Below are 24,261 nucleotides of genomic sequence, written 5' to 3' on the forward strand. Positions count from 1 at the left end.
TTTGTGTTGTAGTCATGGCGACCCCTGGTTCCTATCACCACCACAGTAAAGACGTCTGAACCATCTCACACCAAACCACTCTGAATCACTCTGTTTACACCTCACAAACTGAATTATGTGGGTATTTTGGAAAATCGGTGGAATTTGGCATGGAGTTAGTGCTGCACTAACGTCTCACCGTACGGCGCTCACCCCTGTGTTGTTGTGTAAATGTTATGCTGCCACTGGTTCGCGGTGACCGGCTGAAGCCTTGATCACATGATGCACTGTCAGCGTTTCGGTTTCAGGAAACTAGATCCATGAAGTTGTGCTGCCTGTAACTGTTGCAGCTGAGAAGCCTGAAATGTTCTGATTTGTACTGTGAAAATATCTTGAATTATTGTGATAAGGTTTTTAACTTGAGTTGCTTGAAACCTACATGCAACTAAACTTCACTTGGGTTGCATAATGTAAGGCAGCCTGCAACTCGAAGGTAGACGGTATGACAGGAATATCTTGAATTATTGTGATATGTTTTTCTCAACTTTAGTTGCTTGAAACCTACATGCAACTAAACTTTGCTCAAGTTGCATACTGTACAGCACGCTGCAACTTGGGGCCGGGGCAATATAATACAAATACCTTGAAGTATTGTGATATAATACATTTGTCATAACTCCCACCCCTAAGTTGCATGGTGCCTTACAATATGCGAGTCGAGTGACATTTAGTTGCATGTAGGTTTCAAGCATCTAAAGTTGAATGAGAGATGCTTTGTGTAAAGCCAGCCTCAGGCGTGTCATGCTTTTCCATTTTAAATGGGAAACCAAAGATTTAGTCTTTTAAATGATGTGATGGGTTGTTGTTAACTGAACAAAGTGTGTGTGTGTGTAGGTGTAGGAGATGGCGGGCCGCCGGGTGGAGTGTACGTGGAAGCGTCACGTGGCGGAGCAGCTGAAGCAGCGAGACCGAGTGCAGCGTCAGGCCTTCGAGGAGATCATACACCAGTGTGAGTAAAGACTAAATGTTATCGTTAATCAGGCCTGTTTTAAGCTTCCCCAGAGGTTTTAGCTCTCAGCACATCTTTAGCAGTGGAGCTATGAGGCGTATGTCGCTAACGAGGAGTAGAAGCTTATTAACATGCTAATTAGCTTGGTTATTCAATGTTATTACATACACACACATATACATAGTGTTCACTCACCCATCCAAATCATTGAATTCAGGTGTTCCAATCACTTCCATGGCCACAGGTGTATAAAGTCGAGCCCCTAGGCCTGCAGACTGCTTCTACAGACATTAGTGAAAGAATGGGTCGCTCTCAGGAGCTCAGTGAATTCCAGCGTGGTACTGTGATCGGACGCCACCTGTGCAGCAAGTCCAGTCAAGAAATTTCCTCACTACTAAGTATTCCACAGTCGAATGTCAGTGGGATTATAACAAAGTGGAAGCGATTGGGAACAACAGCAACTCAGCCACGAAGTGGTCGGCCAAGTAAAATGACAGGACGCTGAGGGTCATAGTGCGCAGAGGTCGCAGACTTTCTGCAGAGTCAATCACTACAGAGCTCCAAACTTCATGTGGCCTTCAGATCAGCTCAAGAACAGTGTAGAGAGCTTCATGGAATGGGTTTCCATGGCCAAGCAGCTGCATCCAAGCCTTACATCACCAAGCGCAACGCAAAGCGTGGAATGCAGTGGTGTAAAGCGCCGCCACTGGACTCTAGAGCTCCCTGTGTTGGTTCCCCTCATTGGCTCCCAGTGTTTCCTCCCTGTGTTGGCTCCCTGCATTAGCTCCGCTGTGCAGTGCTAGTTATAGGCCTCATTTCCATGTCTGTGTGCAGATAACCGGCTGCTGGAGAAGTCCGACCTGCAGGCGGTTCTGTCCGAGAGGCTACAGACGGAGAAATATGAATTGCAGGACCGGCACGACGTCAGGTTAGTCAGAGCACTTTACACTGTGAAACTTTCATGCAACTGGTTGCATTTTGTGGCTTGCGTGCGACGTCATTTCTGTGCCATTTGACACACGGCAGTTCAAAAACGGTCAAAGTTTCACGCAACACATTTTGTTACTGCACTAAATGCGTGTCGAGTTGCAGCAGAGTTGCCTGCAGTGCAATCACTTGCTCTGCTACTTGGCCAAATTAGCGCTTCATATTTTTTAATGCACTGTGCGGATCTGATCTTTATTTCTGATAATGTTGCGTGGAAGTTTCACAGAGTAAAGCCTCAGATGCATCGCGATTCTTTCTGAAAAGATTCTGAATTCATTCACAGAACGTTTGTGTGTGTGTGTGTGTAGCCCAGGTGCAGAGTCTCTACAGCAGGAAATGGCTCAGATACGAATCCGACACCAAGAGGAGCTCACAGAGCTGCACAAGAAACGTGGAGAGGTACGAGAGCATCATAGAGCTTTTTAAATGAAACAGTAGGATCCATATCACCCCCTACGCTTCCTGTAGAGTATTACAGTCTGTCAGAGTGACTGTGTGGATCATATGAACATTATAGAGCTTTTTAAATGAAACAGTAGAAGCCGTATCGCCCCCTACGCTTCCTGTAGCGTATTACAGTCTGTCAGAGTGACTGTGTGGATCATATGAACATTATAGAGCTTTTTAAATGAAACAGTAGGAGCCGTATCGCCCCCTACGCTTCCTGTAGTGTATTACAGTCTGTCAGAGTGACTGTGTGGATCATATGAACATTATAGAGCTTTTTAAATGAAACAGTAGAAACCGTATCGCCCCCTACGCTTCCTGTAGTGTATTACAGTCTGTCAGAGCGACTGTGTGGATCATATGAACATTATAGAGCTTTTTAAATGAAACAGTAGAAGCCGTATCGCCCCCTACGCTTCCTGTAGTGTATTACAGTCTGTCAGAGTGACTGTGTGGATCATATGAACATTATAGACCTTTTTAAATGAAACAGTAGAAGCCGTATCGCCCCCTACGCTTCCTGTAGTGTATTACAGTCTGTCAGAGTGACTGTGTGGATCATATGAACATTATAGAGCTTTTTAAATGAAACAGTAGAAGCCGTATCGCCCCCTACGCTTCCTGTAGTGTATTACAGTCTGTCAGAGTGACAGAGTTTATGCTCTGAAGCTGTTTTATGTGTGTGTTCTGTCTGTCTTTAATGAACTGAAGTGATTGTTTGTTTGTTTGTTTGTTTGTCCTGCAGTTGGCCCAGAGTGTGATAGAACTGAATAACCAGATTCAACAGAAAGACAAAGAAATACAGAGCAACGAGGCCAAGTGAGTGTTCATGTATGAGTAAGTTGACAGTTGCTGGTTTTGGTCAGTTTATGTCTGTGATGTTGGAGAGGTCAGCAGTAGAGTTGAAGCTGACGGTCAGTTTTAACATGTCTGCAGGATGTTGGAGTATCAGCAGCAGATCGCCCAGCTGGAGGGCGAATGCCGGGATTTGCGGAGCTCTCTGGCGGATTTGGAGCGAGCCAATCAGACGCTGCGGGACGAGTATGATGCGCTACAAATCACGTTCAGTGCTCTGGAGGAAAAACTGCGCAAAACGACAGAGGATAATCAGGAGCTGGTGACGCGCTGGATGGCAGAGAAAGCTCAGGAGGCCAACAGACTTAACGCCGAGAACGAGAAGGACTGCAGGTTAGAGGACACTCAGACAATATTCACAGAATATTTACCGAATGTTCTCAGATTATTCACAGAATATATGCTATATTTCCAAAAGTCCTAGTGAAAGAATGGGTCACTCTCAGGAGCTCAGTGAATTCCAGCGTGGTACCGTGATCGGACGCCACCTGTGCAACAAGTCCAGTCGTGAAATTTCCTCACTACTAAATATTCCACAGTCACTGTCAGTGGGATTATAACAAAGTGGAAGCGATTGGGAACGACAGCAACTGACCCACGAAGTGGTCGGCCACGTAAAATGACAGAGTGGGGTCAGCGGATGCTGAGGGGCATAGTGCGCCAACTTCAGAGGTCACCAACTTTCTGCAGAGTCCATCACTACAGACCTCCAAACTTCATGTGGCCTTCAGATCAGCTCAAGAACAGCGTAGAGAGCTTCATGGAATGGCTTTCCATGGCTGAGTAGCTGCATCCAAGCCTTACATCACCAAGTGCAATGCAAAGTGTGGAATGCAGTGGTGTAAAGCGCCGCCACTGGACTCTAGAGCAGTGGAGACGTGTTCTCTGGAGTGACCAATCACGCTTCTCCATCTGGCAATTCGATGGTTGAGTATGGGTTTGGCGGTTGCCAGGAGAATGATACTTGTCTGACTGCATTGTGCCAAGTGTAAAGTTTGGTGGAGGGGGGATTATAGTGTGGGGCTGTTTTTCAGGAGTTGGGCTCGGCCCCTTAGTTCCAGTGAAAGGAACTCTTAAAGCTTCAGCACCAAGAGATTTTGGACAATTTCATGCTTCCACCTTTGTGGGAACAGTTTGGGGACGACCCCTTCCTGCTCCAACATGACTGCGCACCAGTGCACAAAGCAGGTCCATAAAGACGTGGATGAGCCAGTTTGGTGTGGAAGAACTTGACTGGCCTGCACAGAGTCCTGACCTCAACCCACTAGAATACCTTTGGGATGAATCAGAGTTTAAGACTGTGAGCCAGGCCTTCTCGTCCAACGTCAGTGTCTGACCTCACGAATGCACTTCTGGAAGAACGGTCAAAAATTCCCATAAACACTCCTAACCCTTGTGGAAAGCCTTCCCAGAAGAGTTGAAGCTGTTATAGCTGCAAAGGGTGGGCCGACATCATATTAAACCCTATGGATTAAGAATGGGGTATCACTCAAGTTCATTTGCGTGTGAAGCCAGACGAGCGAAATCTTTTGGAAATATAGTGTATATAGAATGTTTACAGAACACTGCAGACTTCAGGCAGTATAATATCTCAAGATTATCGTTTCCATTCATTACAGCTCTGAGAAAGCTTGTTCCCCATCAATCGCTCGACACAATCATATGCAAAAGTTTTTGCTCCCCGGTCAAAATCAGTATTTTATGTTTGCACACATCTGTATCTGCATTTGATTAAGTTTTTGTGTTAGTAGCTCTCGGGGGTAAATGTTAGATTTGTCTGTGAGGTCACTGCAGTTAGACTTCGTCCCAGTTTACACATGTAATAAATGTTTATGTATCATATTAGCAAATATGTAAAAAAAAAAAGTATTGAATATTTGCATCAGTAGACAATCCTGAGATCGGCACGTCCTTAATTACAGCTGTTCTAGATTAAAAAATCAGTAAACATCTAGACGGAGTCAGTTAGATTCAGCTGAAGCATAATCCCCAGTCTGAGTGATTCACACACAGAAGAGAGTGTAAACTGGTGGGTGTGTGTGTGTGTGTGTGTGTGTGTGCTGTTGGTGTGAATGGTGAGTGATTTACACTGAATACACACACACACACACACACACATACAGAGTCATTCAGGGTGTTTTGGTGTGAAATGGTCCAGATCTCTTTACAGTGGTGGTGATAGGAACCAGGCGTCGCCATGACTTCAACACAAATATAGACATTTTCTTTACCATCCAGAACCACCAGAGAACCTACACGAGTCTTCTGAGTTTATATGGAATGTTGATGATGGAAAATAGTGGAAAATCTGGAATAATCAGTTTTCTTTGGGGACTATTTTGCCTCACAGCTCCCTGCATGTATCCCTCCACCATGACTAGAGTTTAAGTTCTCCAAACGATCATAAAACAGCGTCTCAGTTATCAGGCAGTGAATTCAGAACCATTTACTGTAGGAACTTTCTGTGAGGAGCTTTTAGAGGTGGACGTCTGGTTCCTATCACCACCACTGTGAACAGCTCTGACTCGGTAAGTTTATCTAGAACAGAGAGTTTCACACTAAACCACTCTGAACCGCTCTGATTACATCTTAACCACTTAATTATGGGGGGATTTTGGAAAATTGGTGGAGTTCCCTTTTAAGTACTGTAGTCTCTCTCTGTAATTATTTATATTGTCATTTTATATATGAAAAATTAAGATCCACACTTTTGATCAGTAGTGTGGATGATGGTTTTGATATTTGCTGACTGATCATTTCCAGAATGCTTTGCATTTGAAGTTTTCATCAGCTGTCAGGTAGATAATTTTTCCAAAATGTACCATAAATAAAAAAAACGAGTTGCCTTTTTTTAGTATTGAGATATTAAAGTTAAAACATCTGAAATCCACCAATTGTAAATGGTGGTTTCTGGCGCATTTATTAAGAGTTATTAAGATTGTGGTGTTTTGCGTTGTGAAGATCATTTGAAATTAAAAATGTGTCAAATTAAAAGGTAAAAATTCAGCAACCATCAAAACAGTCTTCTAAACTACGATTCAAAAGTCAGCCATCATTTTTCATATCTCAAATTACTTTTAATTACCAATATCAAAGTGAACTTTTACAGTGTAGATTGAAATTGACTAGAAAATAACGGATATTTTAACAGTTCAGTAACCAAAAATGACTAAATGGTAAAAAATGGACTGTAATTTTTTATTTAAAGTTCATTTGAAAAAATTGACTACTATTTTAATCTTGGAAGAATTTCATCTCCTGAAATCTCTTCAGCTGGTCAGAAGTGTGAACATTCGGGTCTTCAGCACTGAAGTGATGATGTTCTGCTGTTTAAGGCGGAGTGGAGAGTTAATGGCCTGGTCATTTAAGGTCGAATAGGGGGGTTAACGACCGGGTCGTTCAGGTAGAGAACAGAATGTCACCTGTATACTGACTGAATGGCCGTTAGCATCTCACGCGTGATTGGCTGTCTGAGGGTCTAAATTCAGGAGCAGAAGTCAGATTATTCAGAGTGTGGACAGAGCCAGGCCGGGTCAGCTGACCCTCTGAGCTGGTTCAGGCTCGGTGGAGCTCTGCTGCCCGCTGTGCTGACGACCCGGTAGGTTATATTGTGTTGCGAGTCTGATTTAATGGCAGTGTTTAATAGAGGAATAAAAGGTTTTTTCTCTGTTTTAGTAGAAGGTGCAGTGAGTTCTGTTTGTAAATTGAGTGTATTTATTTCTTTCAGGCGTTTATTTAACGGTTTGTTTTCTCAGGCGCAGACAGGCTAAACTGCAGAAGGAGCTGGCCGACGCTGCCAAAGAGCCGCTGCCCATCGAGCCGTAAGTGTCCACACAGCTTTAATAATAATAGTAGAAGTTTTAAGTGAACATTAATTGAATTTCATTATATATTACATTTTTAATGTCATTAATAATGTCATATTTAGATTTAAGTTAGGAAATTTAGTTGTGTTTTATATTAGAATTTTTAATGGTATCTTAAGTGAAGAAAGTATATTTGACTAAATATTACATTTTTTAACGTTATCTTAAGTTTTAAGTGAGGAAACTGAATTTTACTGTAAATAAGTTACATCTGTGTATTCAGCATATGTTTTGTAGTATTGAATTGAATTGTGGTGAAATTTGAGATTTCACGATGCTAAAAAACTAATTGAATCGTGTTTGAGAGACTAACACTGTAATTATGCTCTGTTTTCAATGTCGCTACATGGTAGTGATGCTGATTGATTAGGGCTGGATGATAGGACAATATATATCGTTATCGTGATAAATTATGACATAATATAGTATTCTTATCTGAACATATCAGTGTATATCGTCAGAACATTGACCCGCTGCACGTTTCATTATAAAGAGATCAAAATTAGCTCCGTTCAACTTGATTTAGACTGAATGCTGAATAAAAGTCATTTTGTTTATGCTGTTATTGTTTTCATATATTTTTAAAAAATGCAGCTCTATTGAAAAAATATTGTGACGTATCATCTGGTGTGAAAATTTCTTTAAGTATTGTGATGTTATATTTATGTCATATTGCCCAATTCTATGATTTATCTGAGAAAGGAGAGTGATTCTGTAATCTGATTGGATTAGGGATGATGACATCGAGGTTCTTTCCGAGGATTCTGGTAAAGGACCCGGAGAGACGTCCCCAAGCCGAATGCCCAGCAGAACACCGAGGTTCTCTCTCTCTCTATCTCTCTGTCTCTCTGTCTCTCTCGTTCTCTCTCGTTCTCTCTCTCTCTCTTTCTCTCTCACTCGCTCATTCACATACTGAATTTCTTTATTTATGATGGTCCAGATAGTGGGTGTTCATTTAAATAATTAAATAAATAAACAAATATTTAAATAATTAAACAAATATTTAAATAATAATTTAAAAAATAATTAAACAAATATTAGAGCCTATTAATAAGCCTTGTAACATATTGATTTAATAGTGATTCTCTTCGTCTTCTCTCCTCAGTAAGCGTGTATCCCAGACTCCCCCTGCTGGACTGCTGGACTCCATTTCCAATATCTTCGGGTATGTGTGTGATGTCTGTGAGTGATGTGTCTCTGTGTCTGATCTGGGTGTGATGTCTGTGTGTGATGTGTCTCTGTGTCTGATCTGGGTGTGATGTCTGTGAGTGATGTGTCTCTGTGTCTGATCTGGGTGTGATGTCTGTGTGTGATGTGTCTCTGTGTCTGATCTGGGTGTGATGTCTGTGTGTGATGTGTCTCTGTGTCTGATCTGGGTGTGATGTCTGTGAGTGATGTGTCTCTGTGTCTGATCTGGGTGTGATGTCTGTGAGTGATGTGTCTCTGTGTCTGATCTGGGTGTGATGTCTGTGAGTGATGTGTCTCTGTGTCTGATCTGTCTGTGATGTCTGTGAGTGATGTGTCTCTGTGTCTGATCTGTCTGTGATGTCTGTGAGTGATGTGTCTCTGTGTCTGATCTGGGTGTGATGTCTGTGAGTGATGTGTCTCTGTGTCTGATCTGGGTGTGATGTCTGTGAGTGATGTGTCTCTGTGTCTGATCTGGGTGTGATGTCTGTGAGTGATGTGTCTCTGTGTCTGATCTGGGTGTGATGTCTGTGAGTGATGTGTCTCTGTGTCTGATCTGGGTGTGATGTCTCTCTGATATCCCTGTGTCTGTTGTCCTTGTATGATGTCTGTCACTGTCTCATGTCTATATATGATGTCTGTGTGTCTGTCTATATCTCTATGATGTCTTTCTGTTTGTGTGTGTTGTCTGTCTCTTTGTCTGAATGTCTGTATCTGTGTGATGCCTTTCTGTGTGTGATATGTTTGTGTCTGTGTGTGATGACTATGTGTGATGTTTGTGTCTGTGATCTCTGTATGTCTGTGTAATGTCTGTCTGTGTGATGTCTATCTGTGTTGTGATATGTCTGTGTCTGTGTGTGATATCTGTCTGTGAGTGTGATGTCTGCCTGTATCGGTGTGATGTCTCTCTGTCTCTGTGATGGCTGTGTGTCTGTGAGTGATGTTTCTCTGTGTCTGTGTGATGTCTCTCTGTGTCTTTGTGATGGCTGTTTGTCTGTGTGTGATTTCTGTCTGTCTGTGTCTATGTGATGACTGTATGTCTGTGTTTCGTCAGTGTCTGTATAATGTCTGTCTGTCTGTGTGATGTCTGACTATGTCTGTGTGTGCATGACATCTGTCTGTCTGTGATGTCTGACTGTGTATGGGTGTATGTCTGCATTGTGTCTGTATAATGTCTGTGTGTATGGGTGTCTGTGTGTATGGGTGTGTGTCTGTATAATGTCTGTGTGTATGGGTGTCTGTGTGTGTCTGTATAATGTCTGTGTGTATGGGTGTCTGTGTGTCTGTATAATGTCTGTGTGTATGGGTGTCTGTGTGTCTGTATAATGTCTGTGTGTGTCTGTCTGTGTGTCTGTATAATTTCTGTGTGTGTCTGTCTGTGTGTCTGTATAATGTCTGTGTGTATCTGTCTGTGTGTCTGTATAATGTCTGTGTGTGTCTGTATAATGTCTGTGTGTATGGGTGTCTGTGTGTATGGGTGTGTGTCTGTATAATGTCTGTGTGTATGGGTGTCTGTCTGTGTGTCTGTATAATGTCTGTGTGTATGGGTGTCTGTCTGTGTGTCTGTATAATGTCTGTGTGTATGGGTGTGTGTCTGTATAATGTCTGTGTGTATGGGTGTCTGTCTGTGTGTCTGTATAATGTCTGTGTGTATGGGTGTGTGTCTGTAAAATGTCTGTGTGTCTATAATATCTGTGTGTATGGGTGTGTGTCTGTATTATGTCTGTATAATGTCTGCGTGTATTGGTGTGTGTATGGGTGTGTGTCTGTATAATGTCTGTGTGTCTGCATAATATCTGTGTGTATGGGTGTGTGTCTGTATAATGTCTGTGTGTATGGGTGTCTGCGTGTATGGGTGTGTGTATGGGTGTGTGTCTGTATAATGTCTGCGTGTATTGGTGTGTGTATGGGTGTGTGTCTGTATAATGTCTGTGTGTCTGTATAATATCTGTGTGTATGGGTGTGTGTCTGTATAATGTCTGTGTGTATGGGTGTGTGTGTGTATGGGTATGTGTCTGTCTGTGTGTCTGTATAATGTCTGTGTGTATATGGGTGTGTGTCTGTATAATGTCTGTGTGTCTGTATAATGTCTGTGTGTATGGGTGTCTGTGTGTATGGGTGTGTGTGTATGGGTATGTGTCTGTCTGTGTGTCTGTATAATGTCTGTGTGTATATGGGTGTGTGTGTATGGGTGTGTGTCTGTATAATGTCTGTGCATGGGTGTGTGTCTGTATAATGTCTGTGTATGGGTGTGTGTCTGTATAATGTGTGTGTATGGGTGTGTGTTTGTATAATGTCTCTGTGTCTGTATAATGTCTGTATAATGTCTGTATAATGTCTGTGTGTCTGTATAATGTCTGTGTATGGGTGTGTGTCTGTATAATGTCTGTGTATGGGTGTGTGTCTGTATAATGTCTGTGTATGGGTGTGTGTCTGTATAATGTCTGTGTATGGGTGTGTGTTTGTATAATGTCTGTGTATGGGTGTGTTTCTGTATAATGTCTGTGTATGGGTGTGTGTTTGTATAATGTCTGTGTATGGGTATGTGTTTGTATAATGTCTGTGTATGGGTGTGTGTCTGTATAATGTCTGTGTATGGGTGTGTGTGTATGGGTGTGTGTTTGTATAATGTCTGTGTGTCTGTATAATATCTGTGTGTATGGGTGTGTGTTTGTATAATGTCTGTGTGTCTGTATAATGTCTGTGTATGGGTGTGTGTCTGTATAATGTCTGTGTATGGGTGTGTGTCTGTATAATGTCTGTGTATGGGTGTGTGTGTATGGGTGTGTGTTTGTATAATGTCTGTGTGTCTGTATAATATCTGTGTGTATGGGTGTGTGTTTGTATAATGTCTGTGTATGGGTATGTGTTTGTATAATGTCTGTGTATGGGTGTGTGTTTGTATAATGTCTGTGTATGGGTGTGTGTCTGTATAATGTCTGTGTATGGGTGTGTGTGTATGGGTGTGTGTTTGTATAATGTCTGTGTGTCTGTATAATATCTGTGTGTATGGGTGTGTGTTTGTATAATGTCTGTGTGTCTGTATAATGTCTGTGTGTATTGGTGTGTGTCTGTATAATGTCTGTGTGTATTGGTGTGTGTCTGTATAATGTCTGTGTGTATTGGTGTCTGTCTGTGTGTCTGTATAATGTCTGGGTGTCTGTATAATGTCTGTGTGTATGGGTGTCTGTCTGTCTGTGTGTCTGTATAATGTCTGTTTGTGTGTGATGTGTCTGTGCATGTATGATGTCTTTCTACCTGTGTGTATGATGTCGGTCAGTGTGTGATGTTTGTTTGTATATGATGTCTTTGTGTATAGATGTCTAAAACGGTTATTTAGTGTTCTCTGTATTAAATAATAAAACAATGTTTATTTCATTTTTATGTTAAATACTAATATTTTCTTGATGTAAGTTGAAACTGGAAAGACAGTAATTTATCTATAATTTTAGTTGTCTGTTATGTTGGCAGCAGGTTTCCACGGTCAGATGTATAAAATCTCAACACTTCGAGCTGGGTAGTTTTTCTGAGGTTCGAGAAGTTTGAGGCAAATTTAAAGTTAGTTTTAAAAAATGCTCCTCCTGCTCCAGGCTGGCCTGAATGTGTGAGTGATGGTGTTTGTGTTTGTTTTAGAAGGCGTCGCTCGCTGAACTCACATGGCACGTCTCCGGAGAGCGCGGATGCTCCGACTGGAGTGTGTGCAGAGGTCCGAGTGCCGTCCACCGCGCTGCACGTCTTCGTAAGTCCTATCATCACACTCTCACTCCTGCGGTCACCACGCTTATTTATGATTACGAGCGGGAGCAAAGAGACCGCAGACTGCTGATTCTAATCTTTGTCAGATATGAAGTCTTAATTCGTTAATACGAATAACTGTCAGAGGGGATTAACCTGAGTGGTCTCGAGTCGTTCCATGAGAAGAAGAGCTTGAAAATGCCTGTTGAGATATGAGGTCTTGTTCCTACAGCAGTGATGTCAGTGATGTGACGTTCAAGCTGATTGGTCAGTGTTGTGGCGTTCGATCTGATTGGTCAGTGATGTGACGTTAGAGCTGATTGGTCAGTGTTGTGGCGTTAGAGCTGATTGGTCAGTGCTGAAGGTCGTTGTTGTGGTGTTCAAGCTGATTGGTCAGTGCTGAAGGTCAGTGATGTGATGTAAAAGGTCTGAAGCCTGGTTCTCTCTGTTCCTGAGCTCCTCCCAGCTCCCTGCTGTTCTCCCAGCATGCTCTAGGTGTGTGTAGCTGGTTTGCAGGGGGCTGATATTGAGGCGGCTGTGCTGAGTGTGTGTCTCTGAGAGCAGCGAAATAAACACACAGCGTCGCCCCACACACACACACACACACACACACACACACACACACACACACACACACACACACACACTTACAGGAGGATGGAGGTTCAGCAGAGACACAGTAGAGGCTCATGATCTCCAGTTTTCAAGCTGAGACCTTCCAGAACTTTCCATCAGTAAAACTGAGCCACAGCTGCGTTATTTCGTTCCCTGTGCTGGAAAAATTGTTTCGTTATTTTCGGGTCCCTGTGCTTGAAAAATAAAGAAATAAGAGTTTGATGTAGTTTATAAACACTGTTAAAGGTTCAAGGCACCCACACAGTCTATACTTCGACACTAATGTTTTGAATTCACTGTTTTTGTGATGTCACAAAAACCAACTCATTTATATACGTGCATACTATTCAGCCTGCAGTAGTTTAGCCCCGCCATTCACACCGAAGTTGTAAAGAGTGTTTCAGCCTGACCTGCTTTTGGAATGAGGCGCAATGCACGGCAGCCAATCAGAACAGAGCACGTTTGCATACATCGGTCTTAAAGGGACAGCCTGTTAAGTTCTCTCTCTCTCTCTCTCTCTCTTGCCCCCCTCCCCTCTCTCTCTCTCTGTGTGTACTCTACTGTCTGTCAGGACGCCCACGACGGTGAGGTGAACGCGGTACGGTTCAGTCCTGGATCCCGTCTCCTAGCGACAGGAGGGATGGACCGCAGGGTGAAGCTGTGGGAGGTGGTAGCAGGTAAAGACGAAGAGCATCATCACAGTTTCCTGTGAAGCTCAGAGCCGAGTTTTTATTCTGCCCTCATGCAAGTTTGGGAATTCAGAATTTCCAGAATAAAAGTTTTTCAAGTTGAATTCTTTTAAATCTGTTCTGTTTTAAACATGTTGTGATTTTTCAAACCTGAAGTCCCGCCAAACTGTTTGATTTCAGATTTAATGTTAAATTAAATTCCTTTTTCATCTGTGAATATGCATGGAGTAGTTTTTCCATTTTGATGCTCTGAACATGTATTTACATAAAGGAGGAACTGTAGTGTGTCAGAAGGAAAGTCCTGTGTTTTCAGTTGTGCCATGTGACATTTGAGAAAGTCAGAACTTCCGTACAAAAGATCAGTTCTTTGAAAGCCGTCCTGTTCAATAATAATTTAAAATCAGGCGTAATTATTCTATTTTGAATTTTATGGTTTTAAATGTTTTCTAAAATGTGTTATAATTGGCTTAATGTGCATATGTGATCGGATGGTCGCACCTCCTGACATTTAAGGAAATTTTATTTTAACACTGAAAATGTGTTTACATAAAGTGTATATTCTAGAATTATGGGATATGATGTACACCTATTACATAATTTAATAGGAAAATAGACAAAAAATACACGTTGTAATTGAGTCAGATGCATACTGATGTTTTTTTTGTGTGTGTGTGTGTGTTCTCATGTTTGTCCAGGTCACTGTGAACCCAAGGGGGCGCTAACGGGCAGCAATGCTGGAATCACCAGCATTGAGTTTGACAGCGCAGTGAGTTCATAAGCCTTTCCAATTCATTACAGACAGTATATCGTACTGACAAGCTATGTAACATTTATAACCTGTTAAAGGGCCCAACTCATCAAAAATGAGCTTTATTTGCTTGCTGTAACATGTAAACATAGGCAAATTTCCATACATACTCCCCAGTTCATACAGTCCGAACTGATCAGCAAAAGCTGCCTGATTTGAATGAATTCCTTCTTTGTCATGTCACAAAATCCAGCACATTTACTTATATCCACATTTTTAGCCTACAACAGTTTGGCCTCACCCACTGACAGTGAAGTTATAGGCATGTTTCACGCCAGGCTGCTTTCTGAATGAGGTACGGCCAATCAGAACAGAGCTCATTTGCATATATCTTAAAGACACAGTAACAGAAATGGCCTGTTCAACTGTGAGGGATAAAGAGATGCTGGAAAATCATCATGTAGGAATGAATTATGACTTTTTGATACATAAAATGGCACAAATGTTACAAGTAGAAATATGGGAGATCAATCAAGGACAAGAAAAAAAGGTGTGTGTGTGTGTGTGTGTTCCTTCTCAGGGTTCTTACCTGCTGGCAGCATCCAACGACTTTGCGAGTAGAATCTGGACCATGGACGACTACAGACTGAGGGTGAGGAGACGAAAACACACTAGAACTGATTAATAATCTGTTCATTCTGAGCGTAACTCTGTGTGTGAGGTGTAATCAGAGTGATTCAGGGCAGTTTGGTGTGAAATGGTTCAGATCCCTTTACAGTGGTGATGGGAACCAGGGGTCACCATGACAACAACAGAAATATAGACATTTTATTTACCGTCCAGAACCACCAGAAAACCTACACGAGTCTTCTGAATTTATATGGAATGTTGATGGAAAATAGTGGAAATTCTGGAATAATCAGTTTTCTTTGGGGACTATTTTGCCTCACAGCTCCCTGCATGTCTCCCTCCACCATGAATGGAGTTTAAGTTCTCCAAACGATCATAAAACAGCGTCTCAGTCATCAGGCAGTGAATTCAGAACCATTTACTGCAGGAACTTTCTGTGAGGAGCTTTTAGATGTGGATGTCTGGTTCCTATCACCACCACTGTGAGCAGTTCTGACTCGGTAAGTTTCTCTAGAACAGAGAGTTTCACACCAAAACCACTCTGAACGACTCTGTTTACATCTAAACCACTTAACTATGTTAAGAAATATTGGTGGACTTCCCCTTTAAACTTCTATTTGGAGATTAAAACGCAGTCATCTGAGTAAGTGAGTAAATTTTGACTATAAATTAAACATTGTGAAGGTCATTGGTCAGGCAGTGGAAGCTGATTGGTCAGTACTAAAGGTCAGTGATGTGATGTAAAAGGTCTGAAGCCTGGTTCTCTCTGTTCCTGAGCTCCTCCCAGCTCCCCGCTGTTCTCCCAGCATGCTCTAGGTGTGTGTAGCTGGTTTGCAGGGGGCTGATATTGAGGCGGCTGTGCTGAGTGTGTGTCTCTGAGAGCAGCGAGATACACACACAGCATCGCCCCACACACACACACACACACACACACACACACACACACACACACACACACAGGAGGATGGAGGTTCAGCAGAGCTGAGCAGCTGATCTCAACCTCATACTGAGACCTGAACACTTCCCCATGTGTGGTCTGAGAGTAGAGTCTGTCTGTACTGATGAACCTAATCAATCTGATTCTGCTCTTCCAGCACACCCTGACTGGCCACAGTGGGAAAGTTCTGTCCGCTCGGTTCCTGCTCGATAACGCCCGCATCGTCTCTGGCAGCTACGACCGGACACTTAAACTGTGGGACCTGCGCAGCAAAGTCTGTAAGAAACCCCTTGATTGCCTTAACGATAGCATTAACTCCATTCCCAACACCAGCATTAACTCCATTCCCAACACCAGCATTAACTCCATTCCCAACACCAGCATTAAATCCATTCCCAACACCAGCATTAACTCCATTCCCAACACCAGCATTAACTCCATTCCCTACACCAGCGTTGTCTCTGTTCCCTACACAAGCGTTATCAGAGTTCCCTACACCAGCGTTAACTACGTTCCCTAGACCAGCGTTAACTCCGTTCCCAACACCAGCGTTATCTCCGTTCCCAACACCAGCGTTATCTCCGTTCCCTAGGCCAGCGTTATCTCCGTTCCCAACACCAGCGTTATCTCCGTTCCCAACACCAGCGTTAACTCCTCCGTTCCCAACACCAGCGTTAACTCCTCCGTTCCCAACACCTATATTAACATTAACAAACATGAGTAGTAGCATTAACACTCTTCCTGACCTTAACAGTTAACCATTAACACCACTCCCAATACCAATATTAACATCAACACCGCTCCCAACAGCATTAACTCCATTCCCAACACCAACATTTGGCATTAATTGGCATCCTATTATATCACAAACAGTACCTTCTAAACTAACACAAACGTTAACTTTGATCACCATTCACCAACACCACCCTGCCATCCTCAAAATTAGTGCTAACACTAAGCTCGGCCCTGCATACCTTCAGTCATTTGTTCAAACGTGCATTAAGCTCTCCTTGTTCTCTCTCTCAGGTATGAAGACGGTGTTTGCGGGTTCTAGCTGTAATGACATTGTCTGCACTGAGCAGTGTGTGATGAGCGGTCACTTTGATAAGAAGGTTCGCTTCTGGGATATCAGGTAAGTGATGGGGCAATCAGGTTTTGTTTCTGGGTTACTATGTGGTGTTCCACAGGGCTTAGGTATGGGATGGTTAGGTTTTACTTCTGAATTAATGTGTGGCATTCCACAGGGTTCCGTTATGGGACATTCAGGTTTTATTTCTGGGTTAATGTGTGGTGTTCCACCGGGCTCAGTTATGGGACATTCAGGGTTAATGTGCGGCATTCCACAGGGCTCAGTTACTGGATGTTTAGGTATTAATTCTAAATTAATGTGTGGTGTTCCACAGGGCTCAGTTGTGGGACATTCAGGGTTAATGTTCGGCGTTCCACAGGGCTCAGTTACTGGATGTTTAGGTATTAATTCTGAATTAATGTGTGGCATTCCACAGGGTTCAGTTATGGGACAATCAGGTATTAATTCCAGATTAATGTGTGGCGTTCCACAGAGTTCAGTTGTGGGACATTCAGGGTTAATGTGCGGCGTTCCACAGGGCTCAGTTACTGGATGTTTAGGTATTAATTCTGAATTAATGTGGCATTCCACAGGGTTCAGTTATGAGACATTCAGGGTTAATGTGCGGCGTTCCACAGGGCTCAGTTACTGGATGTTTAGGTATTAATTCCAAATTAATTTGGCGTTCCACAGGGCTCAGTTGTGGGACATTCAGGGTTAATGTGTGGTGTTTCACAGGACTCAGTTGTGGGACATTCAGAGTTAATGTGTGGTGTTTCACAGGACTCAGTTGTGGGACATTCAGGGTTAATGTGCGGCGTTCCACACTGCTCAGTTACTGGATGTTTAGGTATTAATTCTGAATTAATGTGGCATTCCACAGGGTTCAGTTATGGGACAATCAGGTATTAATTCCAAATTAATGTGTGGCGTTCCACAGGGCTCAGTTGTGGGACATTCAGGGTTAATGTGTGGTGTTTCACAGGACTCAGTTGTGGGACATTCAGGGTTAATGTGCAGCGTTCCACGTGGCTCAGTTACTGGATGTTTAGGTATTAATTCTGAATTAATGTGGCATTCCACAGGGTTCAGCTGTGGGACAATCAGGTATTAATTCCAAATGAATGTGAGGTGTTTCACCGGACTCAGTTGTGGGACATTTAGGGTTAATGTGTGGCGTTCCACAGGGATCAGTTGTGGGACATTCAGGGTTAATGTGTGATTTTCCACAGGGATCAGTTGTGGGACATTCAGGGTTAATATCTGTGGCGTTCCACATGGCTCAGTTGTAGGACATTCAGGGTTAAGGTGTGGCGTTCCACAGGGCTCAGCTGTGGGACATTCAGGGTTAATGTGTGGCATTCCACAGGGCTCAGTTACGAAACATTCAGGTTATAGTTCTGTACTGATGATTACAGTACAGTTACAGTAATAGCACTGACGGCAGGATCATCATACGTGTCTGTATGTATGCTTGTCTGCGTAGGTCTGAGAGTATAGTGTGTGAGCTGGAGCTATTGGGCCGTGTTACGTCTTTAGACCTGAATCATGATCGAACAGAGCTGCTCACCTGTTCCCGTGACGACCTGGTGAAGATTATTGATCTTCGCAACAACGCTGTACGACAGACCTTCAGCGCCCAGGGCTTCAAGTGTGGCTCTGACTTCACCAGAGTTACCTTCAGGTGAGTTTGTGCTCTGGAAGCAGCTGCTAATTATGCAGAACGGTTTGTTAAGAGAACATTTGGGCCAAATTAGAACCATCCAGATGTGGGCATCAAGTTCTAAATCAGTTCACTTTTAAAACGGTTTAAAAGTCTATCATTGATTCAGAAATTATCCAGAACGTGTTAGTGAGCGTTATATTGTTGTGTCTGTCTCAGTCCTGATGGGAGTTACGTAGCTGCGGGTTCAGCAGATGGCGTCCTGTACGTGTGGAACGTTCTGACTGGGAAACTAGACAAGACCCTGGACAAAGGCCACAGGTCAGTCCCGTCCACTGCCTCAAGTTTATCCGGTGGCTTTCACTCAGAAATACGTCACATGAATTAAAATATATCGGGTTTCCTGTTTACATTGATTTACACGTGGTCCAGTTCATTTTCATCTTAAATTTGAATTCGTTTAACTTGGTTCCACATGAGCTTCACACTCTTTCCACTTGACTTTCATTCCAATTTAATACAGTTTAGCATTAGCTTTTACCGAGTTTAGCTTAGCTTTACCCTGCATTTACTTTAGCTAATTAGCTTTACTCTTCATCCAGATTAAACCAGTTTACCTTTACTTTACCCTCTATCCAATTTAGCTTTAGCTCCTTCCATTGTAATTCAGCTTTACCTTCCGTCCAGTTTAGCTTTGCCGTACCCTCCATTCAACTAGCTTAGCTTTACCCTTCATTCGTTTTTAGCTTAGCGCTAACCTCCATCCAGTTTCGCTTAACTCGGCCCTACTTTCAGTTAGCTTAGCTACATTCATTTTAGCTTAGCATTACCCTCCATTGAATTCAGCTTAGCTTTATTCTCCACGGTTTTAATTGAGTGTAGCCTTACCCTCTGTCTAAATTACGCTTTAGCTACGTTCTTTTTAGCTTAGCATTACTCTCCATCCAGTTTAGTCCAATTTAGCTTTAGTTTTACTCAGTTAAGCTTACCTTTAGCTTCTGTTTAGATTAGCCTAGCTTTAGCCCACTTTAGCTTAGCTTTACCTTCCATTCATTTTAGCTTAGCTTTACCTTTTATTCCATTTAGCTCATCCCTACAGCAGACGCTTCTTTTACCGTCTTTTACCCATTTTTCTCCTTTTTTTTTTCCCACAGCTCTGCTATCAACTCTGTGTCGTGGTCTCCGTCGGGCACCTATGTGGTCAGCGTGGAGAAGGGCAGCAGGGCGGTGCTCTGGTCCGACATGTGATCGGTCTGTCTACCCTGGCTCAATCTGATTGGATGAAGCGGTCTATTAAAAGACAAAGCGCAGCGAGAGTGGTCACACTTTCTTTTCTGGCACTTGGACTGCGTTTCCCAGGATGCAGCACGGGGGGCTGGGGGGAGGGGGAGGGGCGGGGTTTACGGCCTTATTCACCCGACCTATAACCACAATCATATCAGCACTCCTGTTATCTCTTCTTCTCTCTTTTACACACAAGCATTTATCAGGAGATGGACGCGCGGGCGGTCTGAGGCGTCGGTTTCCGAGACGTTATTTAATGAAGTCGTTAGTTTGCTTTTCGTTCTCCTTGCCTTACGTATTAAAGTGAGGGACTCGGCCGCAGTGCCAGGTTTTGCCGCTAGAGAGCATCGTTCGTTCATGGGCTCATCTGCTCTGCAGCTGACTCGCTCGCTGCCGATAGGCTGAGTGAGTAGGTAAAGCCCCGCCTCCTCTTTTGCGTCTGTGGAAAATGAAAAGATAAATGAAAAAAATGTGGTGTTTAAAAAAAAAAAAAAAAAATCCCAAATATTTTAAACAGAGCAATCTCATTTACACAAAGTATATCTTCTTCAAACTGTACCTGATCGAGGGATTTTCAGTGTCTGCAAGGCAGATATACGAAGAGACGTGTCATCAAAAGATTTTGGGTGACATGGACTTCCATTGCATGCTAGCCACGTTAGCCTTGGTGCTCAAGTGCTAACAGTAAAGAAGCAAATTTCACACACCAAGCTTGTCGTGGCTGACCGACTGCTTTTCAGCTAAAGGGGATTTTCTGTACACTTAAATGAAAGCGTCAAATTCCTTTAAATCTGCTCGTGAGTTTTAGCGTCAGTGGATAATTTAAACCGAAAGTGTCCAGTACGAATGTCTTTTATCATGTTTTGCTTTTTAAAGATTCTCTATAGCCTGAAGATTATCTGTAACACAGAAGAGCTAAAGGGGAACTCCACTAAAGTATAGCGCTAACTGCTATCAGCGAAGCTAACACTGAGCTGCAGCGGCATGACATCACACGGACACGTTGCTCAGTTGATGTGTATGGAAAACGAACAGGGTTTGTTTTAAGGCCCCGCTGATAAATCAGTCGGCCAATATTAACCAGGCTATATATGATATTGGAGGCGGTGAGTTTCGGCTATTTGAGTCCGGACTGGCCGTCATATCAGTCAGTAAAGTTCTGATTTATCAGTTATTGGAATTTTCATATGCGTCAGGTCCCAGTTTATCATTGGAAACAATGCTGCCAGAAAAATACCAACATTTTATATCATTACTTATATTATCGCTCTTGTGAATCTACGAAACTGTTGAATTTTGGTGGACGTCCCCTTTAAGCCTTGCCCAGTTGAATTTTGACAGCAGTGTCTAGTTCAGTAATAATACACTAAATTATACTGTATTCTTCCCAGAAAGACTGGAGTTTATCATAATGGTTAATATGTGAATATTACAGTTTACAAATACACAAACACAAAACTGCTGATGGTGGAAAGTTTGGTTTTCATCGCTTTCCTTTTCTTTTTTGCGTGATATGAAAATTCCTGTTATCCTTTGTTTTGTGTTAAAATTCCCGAAATGGTCTAAAATTCTTTGGGAAAAATTCTGGTTCCATTGACTTTCAGTACAAGTTGATGGTTTTGTTTCTCCTGCAAAGTTACAGTTTTGGTTTCGTTCCCTCAGCGACGAAATGCAATTTTTACTGCCCAAAATGTCGGCACTCATACGTTTGTGTCATACGTCTTATTTTCCAGTCAAAATAGCCGATAAGTACAACACAAACAGAAACTACCCAGAATCCTCAGCAGCTAACTCTAATCTCAGCTGTGTGAGTGTCAGTGAGTCTCTCTCTCTCCCTTTATTCCAGCCCCGATCTTCTCAGGAGCCTCACTTTCAGCTCCTCAAAGAATCTGCAGACACGCCTCCAAAGCTCAGTCTTAGAAGCTGGTTGATGATTTTCTGAAGTAATCAAACCCATTCAGTGGTGTTGAGGTCTGGACTCTGGGGTGGTCAGTCCATCGTTCAGCTTCTTTGGTTGACGTGTCCGTCTCCTTTTCTCAGTGAGGTTCTCCTTAATCAGCTACACATCCTTTCAGACCCACAGCGCTGAGTGGTCTTCTCACAGTGGAAGGATGGACAGAAACACCTGTGGATGTTTTCAGATCTGAAGCAGCTTGATTTTCTCCTCTCTCTCAGAGATGGAAGCTTTAGGTGCTGTTTATCTGATGGGGCAGTTTTGGGATCTAGCAGGTCTTCCAGGTGGTTGTTAGGAGGCCCATTTACTATGTAGCTTTTAAGCAGATTATCTTGTATCTGATCTTCTCAAATATCTCCTAAAATTCTATAACTTGTGCTTAAAGGCTGTTTGTTAACTGATGCTCTCTAAGCACCTAAGTTCCTCTCCTGTTCTGAAGAAAACAAGTGGGTGTGTTTTACAGATGATTGATGGCACACATCATCCATCAGCATCATTCCTGCAGGGCTAAATACAGAGTCTCAATTAAAGCTATCCTCACACAGCACGTCATTGCAAAGGCTTCTGGGTAATCCTGTGTCTAACTTCATGCTATAGAATTTCAGTGTTGATAAACTACACATACTGTACAGTTTCATTACATCGTCTCATTGGTTCTGCTGCTTCAGGAGGGCGGGGCTTGAGTGCAGCACTGTGCCAGATTTTTTGTGGGCGGGGCTAAGGATGATCTCTGTATCCCATTGGCTAAAGAAGTGTATAATTTATGATAAATGGATAAATGTATGTGAAGTCTCTGTGTATGACTGAGAAATGTTTCCACACCAACAACCATGACAGTGTGTTCCGTCCTTCTTAAACTAGATGACTGGACATTTATACCCACATATGTATATTATGACATATAGGTACTTGCATATATTCAGTACATATGGCATACATTACATACACACATATATACACATATCTATATATATAAATTGTATTTTGTAATATATATTTCTATAAATATATATTATATGTAGACACTTGTAGATGATACATATGGAGCAAATTACAAATAAGCACATATATGTATGTGTATTGCATTTGATATGTTATATATTGGTATTTATACACAGTCCATATGGGATGCCTTGCTATATGTTCATATTTATCATAGCTGCTTTCATCTATGTAATATATATTGGAACATTACATATAGAAATATTAGACTCTTGTAGATACCTACATGCATATAATACATATGCGATGTATTGTGTATATAGGCACATTTAAATACTTTCATATATGTATATATAAAAAAACATTTAATACTCAAAATGTCACTTTATATATATATATATGTATATATGTATATACTTTATATACATATATATGTATAAATATATATATATATATATATATATAATAAGTGACACATTTTGCATATTAAATATGTTTCTGTATGTAAGTGCTCGTATGTTCTATATATACTACATTGCCAAAAGTATTCACTCACAGATCCAAATCACTGAATACACGTGTTCCAATACTTCCATGACTACAAGTGTATAAAACCAAGCACCTAGGCCTGCAGACTCCAGTAATGAAATTTCCTCGCTACTAAATGTTCCACAATGGTGTAAAGCACTGCCACTGGACTCTAGAGCAGTGGAGACGTGTTCTCTGGAGTGACCTATCATGTTTCTCCATCTGGCAATCCGACGGACGACTCTGGGTTAGGCAGTTGTCAGGAGACGGTACTTGGCTGACTGCATTGTGCCAAGTGTAAACTTTGGTGGAGGGGGGATTATGGTGTGGGGCTGTTTTTCAGGAGTTGGGCTCGGCCCCTTAGTTCCAGTGAAAGGAACTCTTAAAGCTTCAGCACCAAGAGATTTTGGACAATTTCATGCTTCCACCTTTGTGGGACCAGTTTGGGGACGGCCCCTTCCTGTTCCAACACTCCTAAACTTAGTGGAAAGCCTTCCCAGAAGAGTTGAAGCTGTTATAGCTGCAAAGGGTGGGCCGACATCATATTAAACCCTATGGATTAAGAATGGGATCTCACTTAAGTTCATATACGTGTGAAGCCAGACGAGCGAATACAATTGGAACTATAGTGTATATTTATATGTATATGCCTGTGTGTGTGTGTGTGTGTGTGTGTGTGTGTGTGTGTGTATATATATATATATATATATATATATATATATATATATATATATACTAACCACTTGTAAGTACTTATATATAAAACATTATATAAGTGCTTACATTTACCTAACACACGAGATATTATTATTACATACATATATACACATGTGGGACGTGTATGACCTCATGTCCTGAGGTTGTAAGAAATTTAAACATGTATGTACACAGCAGTGCTGTGTGATTACGCTGAGCTCCTGGGTGTGTGTGTGTGTGTGTGTGTGTGTCTGGGTGAGTGTAATCTGTGCTGATCTGAGCTCTCAGACTGCTGAGTGTGACCACATGGTTTTACACACACGCTAAATCTTCTGAAAACTCTCACCAGGTCCTCCTGCGGTCACTAATGTAGTGTTTGCTGCTCACCTGCTGCGTTCAAGCTGGACACACAAAGTCAACAAAACATCTCACGTCTAAATGTT

General features: G+C 42.3%; 1 protein-coding gene across 3 annotated transcripts in view; it reads left to right on the plus strand.

Moving 5' to 3' along the window:
- Positions 1-20,263, plus strand: part of atg16l1 (ATG16 autophagy related 16-like 1 (S. cerevisiae)) — a 22,262-nt gene extending 1,999 nt beyond the window's left edge. For 2 of the 3 annotated variants that reach the window (XM_017683609.2, XM_017683610.2), the window contains exons 2-18: positions 874-988; positions 1,823-1,916; positions 2,284-2,374; positions 3,168-3,241; positions 3,359-3,610; positions 7,033-7,098; positions 7,876-7,962; positions 8,249-8,308; positions 11,962-12,067; positions 13,250-13,355; positions 14,063-14,133; positions 14,696-14,767; positions 15,840-15,960; positions 16,709-16,814; positions 18,238-18,435; positions 18,634-18,735; positions 19,569-20,263. In XM_017683609.2, the coding sequence (XP_017539098.1) occupies positions 883-988; positions 1,823-1,916; positions 2,284-2,374; positions 3,168-3,241; positions 3,359-3,610; positions 7,033-7,098; positions 7,876-7,962; positions 8,249-8,308; positions 11,962-12,067; positions 13,250-13,355; positions 14,063-14,133; positions 14,696-14,767; positions 15,840-15,960; positions 16,709-16,814; positions 18,238-18,435; positions 18,634-18,735; positions 19,569-19,662 (1,806 nt within the window). In that variant the 5' untranslated portion in view covers positions 874-882 and the 3' untranslated portion in view covers positions 19,663-20,263. The remainder of the gene's footprint in view (positions 1-873; positions 989-1,822; positions 1,917-2,283; positions 2,375-3,167; positions 3,242-3,358; positions 3,611-7,032; positions 7,099-7,875; positions 7,963-8,248; positions 8,309-11,961; positions 12,068-13,249; positions 13,356-14,062; positions 14,134-14,695; positions 14,768-15,839; positions 15,961-16,708; positions 16,815-18,237; positions 18,436-18,633; positions 18,736-19,568) is intronic. The other variant, XM_017683611.2, reaches the window with a different exon arrangement.
- The last annotated feature ends 3,998 nt before the right edge of the window (positions 20,264-24,261 follow it).

The sequence above is a fragment of the Pygocentrus nattereri genome, chromosome 17 (assembly GCF_015220715.1).
Source record: "Pygocentrus nattereri isolate fPygNat1 chromosome 17, fPygNat1.pri, whole genome shotgun sequence".
In the NCBI taxonomy this organism is placed as follows: domain Eukaryota; kingdom Metazoa; phylum Chordata; class Actinopteri; order Characiformes; family Serrasalmidae; genus Pygocentrus; species Pygocentrus nattereri.